Consider the following 12,776-nt stretch of genomic DNA (forward strand, 5'->3'; position numbering starts at 1 on the left):
CCCAGATGGGCTAATCTCCTAGACAGGAACAAAACAAAGGCAAAAGGAGTATAGTCTAACATGTGTCATTAATACATAACCATTATAATATCTTTACTTAAACAAAAAAAATAGATTTTGGAGGAAATGCGATGCCTGACCAGGATTAGCAAACTAGTAGCTTGATTTGCTGGCCCGGACTAAGCCAAGAGCGAAAAATTCGTATTACTCCATTTAAAAGAATACTAGGCCAAAGCAGGCAGCAACCTTAAGGGGACAACTTCCCCTTAAAAAGACAACCTCCCAGCCCGAATAGGAATCAAAGTTCATCCACTCTCACAAACATGCGCTGGCCCGTGCCTTTCCTCGACCTCCCTACTTCAAACTGGTGAGACTGTGATGGGGGAGATCGTTGTATTCTCAAAAAACCTAACCCTAACCCTTTTCAGAAGTAAGATATGGTGTTAATTCACCAGAAAATATCAGTTCTGGGGCCACATTTATAAAATCTGCATATGCACAGATTTAATCTTAGAGTGTGCGTACGCTAAAATCTATCAACATTCATATTTCTATAAATGCTCTTTGATGTGGAAAAGTGCTTCACACCATATCAGGGTCTAAGCAGATGTACACATCTCTCGCTGTGGCAGAGCGTCACAGTACTGCAGGTATTTGGAGATCTAAGCAGTTCTGGTTACCAGGTTGGGTAGATTAAGTAAAAGCTTGTTTCAAGATAAATAAGCAGAAGGCAAATATTGCAGATCATTATGCTTAATAAATCTAGAGAAGCAGAAATCTTGATCATCACAATTAAAATATGATTGCAGTCCTATCTGAACTAAACCAACACTGAACTGACTTGAGCTAATTTTGCATAATGTTTAATAATTAGTAATACAAATATTGATTTTTTTAATGTACAAATATATGCACACATTAAAACTGCTTAGAAATTGTGACTGATTCTCATTATTGGCAGTGCATTATGGGTTAAATGTTGGTATTTTCCTCACAAATGCAGAAGTTTATTTAATTATTTATTTTGGAGCTCAATAGCCACTGGTTACTGTCCACTTTCATGATATCATATAGAAAAGAGAAGCGTCAACATTCTGACAAACATCTCAGTCTTTATTCCTTCATACTGGCTTGGAAAAACTTGAGGGTGAATAAATGTTAGAAGTTTCACATTATACTTTAATTTGTGATTTATTTATTTATTTATTCTTGTTAAAAAAGGCATAATATTTTGAAATTATATAATGTTATTATAGTTGCTTAAAAATAAAAGATTAGAAGAGCAGGGGTTGATGTGTTTCTTGATGCTACCCAAAATTTGTGAATGACTGTAAAAGTATGAAGTATGTTTCCCTACGATATGTGCTTTAGACATGAATAAAGGATATATAAAGAAACACTGTAATGGTGGTTAAGAAAAAAGAAAAGATGGTTTTGATTAGTCAGCGATGAACTGCTCTACAAAGTTCTCCAATGCGTGGTAACAGTTCATGGGAGAAGCATGAGCACAAACAATGACACCATGATTATCCAGAATGCACCTGTATCCAGAGCTGAAACAGAGAAGAGTAAAGATACTTTGATATGTGCTGTGTCACAGAAATGTGCATTATGCTAATATTAGTGATTAAAACACTCACCGTGAGAGGCAGAGGCTGTTGTGACCTGGCTGGTGGAAGGCTGAGTGACTGGATTAGTGGTTTGGGTTGGTTTTGCAGTTGTAGTGGTTTCTGTGACTTTCATGAGAGAAACCGGCCCTGAGCGCACAGTGTAGCTGCGGGTCAGAATGCTGTCTACTACCGTCAGGTCCGGTGTTTCCGTACATGGATCCGAACACCTGTCGGTTTGTTTGGTAGTAACACAAAGGTGCACTACACACTCAACATACATCTAGAGAAACAACACGACAGGGTTTAACAACAGACACACAAGAAGGATCCACCTTCACATAGAATGGACATAAAGAGCTTATCAAGCATAATGAAAACACAGATAATGAAACATACCGTGTCTCCCTTGATACCCAGAGAACCGAGATATAAGCGGAAAATCCGAACGGTTGAATTTGATATCAAGATCTCCAAGGTTCCATTTCCAGATGCACAGCTGAAAAACAGAGAGCCATGTGACTGATTAGTTCAGATTAATGATGGAAAGAGGGGGGTGTGATCAAAAAATATGGAGTACATGAAGCACGAGAAGAGGTGCTATTAAATCTGCCGAATTATCTTAATGTAAGATTCCACCCGTTATATCACAAAAACGACTATTAGCAAGAATGAGAAGTGCCCAAAATCTTTTGCTTTTTTCAACCATTACGCTGAGTACAGAAGACTCTATGATACAGTCATGTATTTATGATGAAGAATGAACATGCTATCAAAATCAAGGCAATCAATGTAAATGAGATTCAGAGGAATATCATCAAAACAGCTATTTCTCCTCAACAAGCCACATTAATATTAATATTCATGTCTACAGCACAACTGCGCAGGACCAGGTTGATGAGTGTTCTGGGCTGAGTGAGTGCTGCTGTATTGCTGGGGTGTTGTGGGTTTCCCAGGTGCATTAACAAAAGGTTTCTGAGTGTTTTAGTGTGTTTCTATAGGGCTACTCGTGAGTTCTGGGTGGTTGCATACAGACCCAAATTAAATCTTTATGATATTCTCATCTCCCTTCTTTTGAACACTTGTTCAAATAACTAACACTAACTATTAGCAGTACAAACAGTCTGAGTAAGAGAGTATTTGATGAGTCTGATGTTGCTACTAACCCCTGGTTCAGCAGAGGCCTTGTATTTTTAAAGTTTTCTGTTTCCGACTCAACACAGTGGCCCACCATGAGCTCAGCACGAGCCAAAGAGCAGTTTGAAAACACATGCAGGTCCAGCTTGTCCATCTTGCGTGTAGCACGTAGCTCTCGAGCCTCGCGCACCGGCGGTGAACCACGCAAACGAGGCAGACGTGTCTCGGCGGCCATAGGACCCTCTCCTGGAGGGTGGAACTCGAGCCAGAAAGACACTACACCAAATGTCTTCACTTCTTCAGGAATGGAGATCTTAAAAGCTGGACCTTTAGCTTGTTGACCGGGAATCCGGCAGGCGAGTGGCAGGATGAGAGTAGCCACACGGCTTATAGTGGTGTTGGGATTGATGCTGCGTAAAGTGTTGGTGTACACCAATTCTGATCCTAAATGCTGGAAAATATCAAAGAACAGATAACAATCAAATGAAATGAAAACGAAAGCACAGAAGATGGGACAACATTTAAAAGAAGCAGCATTCACACCTCATGTTGTTCAATGACTTTCTTCTTTGACCCTCATTCTTTTTGTAGATGACATTATTTTTCATGTGTGAGTTTACTCCAAGAAATATATATATTGTTTCTTAATATGTTTTCTTCTATCATTTTTATGATGTCTTTTGCTGTTTTAACATATATGTTTTGACTGGTCCATCTACATTTTAATGCTATTTTAATCTATTTAATCTATGTTTGTACACACTTTTGTGATTTAATGTAATGAGTATTACGCTCAGTTATGTGTGCAATAAATGTTCATAATATAGAAAATTACATTATGAACTCAGCAAAAATTATAATATTTCCAAAAGAAAAGAATAGTATCCTTTAGTACATTTCAGGTTATAAATGTATTAATTAACGTCATTATCTGTCATTTCGGTGTACTTACAAAGATAAATGTTTAAAGAAAAAAATAATAGAACAACCTTAAGTTGCTGCTAGAAATACAAAGGCACTAATGACTGCATGTATCGCTCAAGTGAGAAGGTTTCATACCATCCTCTTGGTTCCGCAGCCCGTCAGAGGGAAGGTGGCTGTGACATGGGTCGAGTTATAAAACACTGGGCAGGTCGGATCATTCAGCTGGAGAGCAGAGAAATGCAGATTCTCCAGGAAGGTAATGGGCAGCACTAGAGACATCTGAAGCTCGCGCTCCTTACATTTCAACACTGACAGGCAAATACACATGAAATGAGGGTGAGACAAACTTATGACGAGTGAGACTTAAGTCTTTTTTAAAAACTTTTTTTTCTTAACCCCTTTGCTGTCATCCCCCATTTTCGGCATGGAGACACATATGCCATGATGTCATGTCATGATGGTTTTGAAATAACAGAGACACAGTGTTTTATGTTTTTGGTGTCATAGTTTTATGTAAGTTTAGTTTTTTTGATTCTCTTCAAATAAAATGCTGCATTTTACATCAGAAAGGAAACTGTGCACAATAATTAATATAAAATCAACCCAATACCTTTGGATTGTAATGGCGACTATAGATGATTAAATATATGCAAGGAACACAAAGTAAAGTATAATTCAGAAAGTAAACAGATGTAAGAAAAATCATCAATCCACTATGAACTGGACGATGACATCACTGAATCATCAATGAACTTCAACTGAAAGAAATGACTGTTTGTTATTGTCCTCTTCCATTATTGACAAACTATGTTCCAGTTTGTCACTGTACAGCTGCTTTGACACAATCAGTATTATATAAAGCGCTATAGAAATAAAGATGACTTGACTTGATTATGCAAACAGTGACATCATTTGCATCCAAATTATTAATCAGTATGACTCATAATAATATACTAGTACTATGATACTAATAATATAAGTCAGGGGAAATTTCAAAACATTAATCTTATATTTCTTACAAATGAACACAAATGAAAAACAGACCGTATGTTTTGGTTGGTGTTTTTTGCTCTGTTCTGCTGTGAGTTTAGTGTCCATGTGCTCTTTAATAAAGCTTTAGTTTGTTTCTGATTTCATTATGGATGCCTGTCACTGTTATGTACAGTATTAGATAAGGAATACAACACCAGAGATTTACAATAATCTGCAAACGATTCTGCACACTAAGCAGTACAGGCTGAAAACAATTGCAGAAGTATAATACTTAGGTAATGGATGTATTACCTGTTCCGGGTGGCAAAGGGTCTGTTCGCGCTGAAAGAGAGTAAATTAAATAAAGACTACTGGCATTTGATCTCCCATCGCCAGTTTTTTTAAATACTAAGAGGAAAACACGGAAAAGGAGTAAAACAATCTTACTTTGTTGAAGCCATATGCACCTGACGTTAGACTGCAGGCTGTGAAACAAACATTGAAGAGTTTAACTGAGCTGTCAGCTGTGAATTTGCTTAATGAAGAATTCAAGTTGATTCCTGACTACCTCGGAGTATTTGCAGCGAAACAAACAGGCAGCAGATGGATGAACTGATTCGGACCTCTGACCCAGGACAGCGTAACGGAGCTCTGGAAATTCTGACCTATTTCCATTTGTGATATGAAGAGGCCCGGTGGACCAGTCACAGCAATTTCAGACACACTGCATGGAGAAATGACCAGGTATTTCAACTTGATATACTGACAAAATGGTTTAGCATTAATTATCATGGTGCTTGGATTTTTGGAGTCAGAATGTGTGAATGATGTGAGAGGTTGAGATGATTCAATTCTACTAATGAGAAGAGCATACAACCAAACTGAAGCGTGCCATTTCTGAAAAAAATAACTACACACTACAGTGTCCAGTGTGCAGCCATTGATGCACCAGTGTGTTTATTCTGAAAGGAGCAAACTGATCTAAGTAAACGGAATTAAGAATTAATTTATGCACACTGAGTTTATGTATGACGTGAATCGGGTCAGATCAGAACCTGAGAATTCCTCTATGTTACACCCCAATCTTCTTCAAAATGTCTTTTTGTGTGTGTGTGTGTGTGTGTGTGTGTGTGTGTGTGTGTGTGTTCAGCAGGAACAACTGTTTAACAGCTGGGTGAACGATCCATGAAACAGTACAAAACTCAAATATAACTGTCCTGTCCTGTCTGCTTACCTCTGTACTCTTGAGTCCACTGTAATGTTGACATGGACCTCCTCAAAGGGCAGTACGTGGATCACAGCGCCTCCTGCTGGACTGACGCCTGTGAACTCCGGCACAACTGAGCAGCCGGCTCCACTTTCAACTGCAATTGAACATTACACATTGTAAAACTGCATACAGTCCTATATTATCTATCTTTTTATGTGTGTAAATATATGAATCTAACTCTCTTCTATTTTACGTTTATGCATTTTGTCTCATATTTAGTCTCACTTAAGTCTCATGATACACAAAACCTACAAATACACAGACTACTTCACTGCCTAGAGAACACCAGTGAGATCCATTCAAAACACTGTTACAAAAAACCTCTGTTTGGGAATCAGGAATAATTTTGCAAGTCAATGTCTATTACAGTATAACATAAATACAGGAGTGCAGATACAGCGAAGGTTTATTTTCAATTCACTACTGATAAAAAAATCACTAGAAAGGATAAGCTCAAATACGAACAAACTGAATATGAACTCGGTATGCGACACAACACAGTATAATGTCTATTAAATTCAGTAGCCTCTGCCAGATTGCATTACAGTGTTGGTAATGACTTTATTTGCCATACTAGAGCAGTTTATTAGTCTTCTGACAAGACTCTCTACCTCCCCTAGACAGTCATCCTGCAAAAATACAGTACATGTAAAAAGTACTTAGCCACAAACCAGTCCAACAGTTATGAGCTTGCAGGTGTACAATGTGCTACAGTATTTACTGTACATAGAATAGTGAAATTTCTCTCATCTAAAGTGTGTACTGTAGTTATACTGTATGTGCAATTGGTATAAAAACCCTGAATATGAGCCAGTAGGACAGCTTCCCTCATGCTCTTTCTTGCACAAGAACATGGTCAGCTACAGTGCTTTGTATTTCATCAGGAACAAATGACCTTTGACCCTGTCGCCTTCGCTTTTCTTTCCCCTCCTCTTCCTCTTCTTTCTCTTTGTCTCCCAGCACTCAGATTCATTTTCCAAAGCACTTAATCATCTGGGGCCGCATTGACAAAACATTCTTAAGAAGAAAAGTTTTCTTAACTGACATTTTCTTCTTATTTTTTAACTTAAGAAAAAAGTTAAGAATATTTTGTGTTCACAAAAATTCTTCTTAAGAATGTTCTTATCTTTTTTCTTAAGATTGTTCTTAAGACAAAACTTAAGAAGAATTCAAATTCTTGAAAAGAATCTTCTTAAAAATCATTGTAAATAACTTCTTAAAGTTAGGCCCAGACTTGTCTTAAATTCAAAATAGTAAGAATGATTTAAAGAATTTACTGGGTTATTTCAAATTAATTGTTATATTTAATCATTAAAACAACACTAGCTACATATAAAACATAGTAGGACTATAGTAGTGATGTGCAGGAGTTACTGGAAGCGTTCACTCGGCAGAGAGCACAGAAATGAATGAAAGATCGCTACAGCTTGAGAAAGGCTCTTTAAAAGTAACTGTTCAAAAACACAAAGCTGAGCGCCAGTCAAGCTGGTCGTGACAAAAATAGTGTGCACGCTTATTATGATTATTAGTGTAATCTGCAGGAAGCGCAAAAAGACAATCTTTGAAGTGTGAGTTTATCAGTGCGTCTTTAGCTGGATAAAGACTGCCAGTTTCTTCTTCAAAAAAATCAAGATGTTCTTAAGAGCATATTTGAGAACTTAAGAATTTTCCAAGAATTCCACTTAAGAACATTCTTACGAACGTCATGGAATTTATCTTAAAAGGGGCATATGATGCTGCTAAAAAGAACATTATGTTGTGTATTTGGTGTAATGAAATGTGTTTATGCGGTTTAAAGTTAAAAAAACACATTATTTTCCACATACTGTACATTATTGTTTCTCCTCTATGCCCCGCCTTTTTGAAACGTGTAGATTTTTACAAAGCTCATCGGTCTGAAAAGCGAGGTGTGCTGTGATTGGCCAGCTATCCAGTGCGTTGTGATTGGCCGAATACCTCAAGCGTGTGATGGAAATGTTACGCCTCTCACCATACTGTGATGCCCTGTCCGGCCGGAGCGACGAGATAAACACATTAAAACCCATTATAAACCAGGCATTTGTTGCATCCAGTGGGGACATAATTACTGATTATAATGACTTATACTGTCTTTTTACGCGTTGCGTTGCATTGCATCGCACCTCGTAAACATAAAACTCTGTCTGCATTTGTGATCTGAGAAATGACAAACAACAAGTGCTACTCTACACTGCCCAAAACTCACGTTTCAGTGGCAAATCCTTTAAATCCTTTAAAAACTTACTTACGTGAGTCAGAACAGCCGGCTTGTAGTCTAACGTTACTCTCCCAGGATCAGTAAACAGTCCTAAGAAATGTCTTAACTTTTGTCTTAAGATGATTTTCGTGAATCCCCCTGTTCTCCAGTTAATATCATCCTGAGATTCTGACTGGTGTCATCAGTTTTCTTGCTTAATGTTTGCACATGAATAAATGTTAGCTATTTGAGTTCATACTTCAAAGCTTCAGTTAATTATATTGTGTGCTTGTGTTTTCTGATTGAGAACATGGTTAAAACTGTAGAAAATGAGTGTTTTTGTGCAGAGTTTTGCAGAAAACACTGAGCTAATTTGAATGTGTGTGAAAATGTGTTAAAAGATTTGAGAAATGTGCCCTTTTTCGAGAACTGAATGAATGGTTTGATCAATCAAGAACAAATGTGATCTTAAGACTCAAATGTAAGTGTCCAGCAAACATAGGAACATCTTCAGTACTGTTGGATGAAGAATGTTGAGACAAAATAATCTAAAATTCTAAGATAATTCTGATTTGATTTGTTTTAACATTATCTCTACATAATTCATATACTTCAGTTTTGTTTTGAAAGCATAGGAATTATTTCATACCTCTATTACTTTGTTACTAAATGTTATTATGTTACTACCTATTAAGAAATATATGACTGGTACAGCGTATATTTGATGTAGTTTCACCCATAGCAGATTTTTCAGTAGTTATATTGTTGACTGAACTTATTCTAGTATTCCAGTATTACTCTTGTTTGAAGCTTTAAAAATAAACCTTGTGAATATCGAGATGAAATGCTAACCTGTTATTAGGAGATGCACCGATACAGTGGAGAAAGCCTCGCTGCGAATCTGGTTCTTCAGAGATGGAGGAAAATCCTCCACCATGATCTGTACTGAATATTGACCAAAATGCGCTCCACCTTCATACAGCAGTGTACACGTCTCCTTTCAGGGTTAAACACACACATTTTTGGAAGAGACGATATAATAATTTGCATTAAATATTGAATGTACTGAAAAAAATGCATGTAACTAACTGATTGAAATACTTATAGGTAGAGTAAACATGGCTGACTTCATTAAGCTGCAGAAATTCACCAAGGTCAGTCTTGTTATAACGACAGCGAATCTCATCTCCATCCAAATCCATCACATTCACCGGGATTTGCTGAGGACAAGCAGCTTGTAACCTGATACAAAGCAATGCACAAGTTTCAGACATGCAGTATGTTTTCTGTAAGTATTTCTGGGCCTCTGAAGCGCTGTTCACCTGACTGGAGGAGGAAGAGCCACAAACGGAGGCTGGTTAACACGGTTAGTGTCGGCTCTGACAGACAGATCTGCTCTTGAATATAGTGGCACGGCTCTATCGGATCTAAAGGGAGGTGCAGTGAACGCAGTATGAGATTTCAGTCACTGCACAGGTTTTTGACTGCAAACACTCACCCAAGCTGAAGAGCAGACGTGTGGTGTTTAGGAATGTTTTTCTGCCACTGATGAAGACACCAGCCTGGTGAAGGTAAAGCCCCTGTCAGAGGAGAGGAGCTGAGCTGATCCACACAGTCTCCTCCGTTACACAGCTCATCCAGGGCCGGACAGGGCAAACTGGACACCACGCTGTAATGAGCCCTGACCTGCAGCACAGAGATGTGGAGCTCACAGCCGCCAGATAAGAATTAGTTTAAATGGTTGTGGTACTCACTATTGTAATGACTGAGCCATTAATTCAATCCATTAGTTCAAAAGGCTGATTCATTCAGGAATTAAACAAATTGTTTATGTGTTCAAACAACATCTATTTGCTCAAAAACACGGATTCATTGTGTTAAACAGTTGTATTGCTCTGAGAAAATATTGTGACTTCCTATTCATTTAACTTACCAGTTCTAACTGAATTCTCATAGGCTTTATCACACAGTGCTTTTAAAGTGAGTAACATGCTTGATAATGTCTACCCTCACGTCATTAAAACAATCACAGTATTATGAAAGACGATACAGATGGCAGTTCACCTGCATTCTATAGTGAACAATAAAGAGAGGAAATAAATGAGGCCTGAATCAGAGGCTTTAAATCATGACACATGGGGAAAGATGTCTCTTAAAGCACCGAACAAAGAAAGCAGTATTGTGATTGTAGTTGTGATGGGTCTCACCGGCTGGGATCTGTCCTGATCAAGCAGTTCAATATTAACAGCTGCACCCAAAATAGATCCGGCAGTGATTCGGACCAACGGCAGCAAACCGACGGCCAGGACCCAAACACTGCAGCTCAGATCCAGCTTCATCACGGCCGTGCTCGGGCTGATCCAGACAAACACAAATAGCAAATATCCTTTTCTTCTGCTGACACTTTATAATATATTCAAAGTGTTAACCATTAAGAATAAGAATCTAGATGGCATCTTTGTTAACTCAAGCTACTAATTCAGTTCATTGTGATTTCTTTTCAAATAAACATTATTTTCTCATTATCATGATAAAAAAAATTTGCACACGCTTCTTTCTTCAGATTTTACAGTATCTTGTTCAAATATGTTAAAGCTTGGCTAGCAGTTTAACAGTCCTTTAACAGACAATTCTCTGGCATGATTGTGAAAGAAGCAGATATACCTGACCTCCTCTTGATGTGTGTTTGCCTTCACAACGCTTTCCCTTCACTCTTATTATCGCTGGTTTCTCAGTAACTTGGATATTTTGGATAGATTAGACAACGTCCCGAACTCCTGAACATCTCGTTTCCTAGCACCAATGTGAAAGTAAAATGTTGTAAAAGAGGATGCTAAACTGGCTTGGCAAGTATTGTTAAGGCATTTATGTCCATTGTTAAATGATTACGTGTCAAGGAGTGTGAATGCCAGGAACAGACCGTGTGTCGATAAGCTCAACATAGAAAAAAAAAAACAATCCAATTTCCTCTTTGAATCTTGTAGACAGACACAAAACTCACACCTGCTAATGGCCAGTAATCTGAGAAAATGTATGGGCTATAAACATTAAGCAGCAATGAAGCTGTATTTAGCATTAATGTGATCAAGCTCTTCATTCTTCACATGTCAGTGATAATCAGCACAGGTTATATGAGCTCTGTGTGCTCATGTTTCAGAGCTGCTTTCTGTCGCACTGCAACTACACCTGGCACATAAAGACACACCATGATATTTCTTATAAGTACACTAACTAAATAACTTTCCTCTGAGATGCTGGATGCTGTTTTTAGTCTCAGAAGGACGTGACGTAATTTCAGCATTTACAGTAGTGGTAGAGACTTACCGTATTGGCCCGAATACAAGACGACCCTGATTATAACACGACCCCCCTTTTACAGATGTACCTTTTGGAAAAAGGCTTTTTAAAAACCAAATCTTGTTTTTTCTCAGTAAAACACATTTTGTCATCAATTATTTTCATATTGCATATTTTAATTTTTGTTTTGAAAGTATGGTAAAAACTGGTCAAATGTACCAACAATCACATTTAAAAAATATACACTTTTTGATATACCATTAAAAAAAGAAAAACATGAATTAGGACATTTAGGCTATCCATCTAACAGTAGCCTACCAAAATCTTATTAACAGTAGAAGTTCAATCTTACTGTAGTCTTCAAATCTGGGTACTGTCTTACGTTTTAAAATCACAAAGAGAGTTTGGACCCATCAGGCTAACCTGACAGTCACGACTCATGCAGCTGCAAGGTTTTCTGCTTTAGTTTTTACTCGCGATCTTTACAACACGCGTTACATTACGTATTTCATGGCACGCTCGTTTTATGTGTATTTGGCGCCACCTATTGTTGTGGGTGTATTATTGACATGTCAAAGTCTAGACCCTGAATATAAGACGACCGTGTTTTGTCAGATGGATTTCCAAGAAAAAAAAACATCGTCTTATTTTCTGGTCAATATGGTAATTAGTACTTAATGAAGCGACAGAACGTTTGCCATTAAATATCCGTTTTGTATTCTTGGATTTTAGACGTTTAAACTGAAGAATATTGCTGTTTTATAAGAGAAGTCATGGACAACTCTGACAGCATTTCGATGATGTCAAGACTAGAACATGTTAGCTATCGAGGCACACATGAGGTTTTCTCCAGCGGCAGAGACGTAGAGGCTGGTGTCTGTCGTGTCGGATGCCTGTGTTCACAGAAAGCTGCTTCCCTGCGTGCGCCAGTACCGAATTCACTTCGGTTTTTGTTTTTTTTTCACTTTTCAGCTAGGTAAGAAATAGATGCGGCATTAATTGCGTTAAATATTAATGCATTAAACTGAAAATAATAATAATAATTAAAGCTGCAAGCAGCGTTGAAAAGGCCCTTGCACCCGGAGCCACCACCACCCAGTGGCCTCAAGAAAACAGTGAACCGTTGGCAATATTAAATTAAAGTGGGAAATATAGGAGGAATATTTCAAAGTCAGTTATATGTGCCAAACTTCCTGCTGCCAGCTGGTGGCGCTATGACTATAACTGAACATTGGTTTGGCATGTAGCGGTCTTCAGGCCTGGACTCTTATCAAACATGTGAAGTTTGGGGTAGATCAGACGTATACCTGTTATAACTTCCTGCTTCTTAGCGAAACATAGAAATTGGTCAGGC

The 12,776-nt window shown here is 38.0% G+C and overlaps 1 protein-coding gene across 2 annotated transcripts; it reads right to left on the minus strand.

The window, feature by feature from the left end:
• Positions 1-1,088: 1,088 nt before the first annotated feature.
• Positions 1,089-10,911, minus strand: LOC107599780 (uncharacterized). 2 transcript variants are annotated; one of them, XM_016291470.1, is made up of 15 exons: positions 10,795-10,911; positions 10,333-10,480; positions 9,624-9,811; positions 9,448-9,552; positions 9,253-9,367; positions 8,978-9,122; positions 5,875-6,004; positions 5,209-5,364; positions 5,088-5,125; positions 4,953-4,982; positions 3,804-3,976; positions 2,774-3,195; positions 2,007-2,106; positions 1,641-1,890; positions 1,089-1,553 (listed from the first exon to the last, which is right to left on the minus strand). In XM_016291470.1, exons 2-15 carry the CDS (start codon positions 10,462-10,464, stop codon positions 1,489-1,491), a joined length of 2,049 nt encoding a protein of 682 aa, XP_016146956.1. In that variant the 5' UTR covers positions 10,465-10,480; positions 10,795-10,911; the 3' UTR covers positions 1,089-1,488. The 2 variants fall into 2 exon arrangements, with proteins under 2 accessions (XP_016146956.1, XP_016146957.1); XM_016291471.1 differs by lacking the exon at positions 4,953-4,982.
• Between the last annotated feature and the right edge of the window lie 1,865 nt (positions 10,912-12,776).

The sequence above is a fragment of the Sinocyclocheilus grahami genome, unplaced genomic scaffold (genome assembly GCF_001515645.1).
Source record: "Sinocyclocheilus grahami isolate Dianchi unplaced genomic scaffold, SAMN03320097.WGS_v1.1 scaffold271.1, whole genome shotgun sequence".
Classification (NCBI taxonomy): Eukaryota; Metazoa; Chordata; class Actinopteri; order Cypriniformes; family Cyprinidae; genus Sinocyclocheilus; species Sinocyclocheilus grahami.

Bases quoted from the DNA above. Each gene is read 5' to 3' on its own strand.
- LOC107599780 (XM_016291470.1), bottom strand. From the start codon at position 10,464: ATGAAGCTGGATCTGAGCTGCAGTGTTTGGGTCCTGGCCGTCGGTTTG. The intron at 9,553-9,623 runs GTGAGTGTTTGC...ACCTCCCTTTAG, and splicing joins ACGTCTGCTCTTCAGCTTGG to ATCCGATAGAGCCGTGCCAC. The intron at 9,368-9,447 runs GTGAACAGCGCT...GCTTTGTATCAG, and splicing joins GCTCTTCCTCCTCCAGTCAG to GTTACAAGCTGCTTGTCCTC.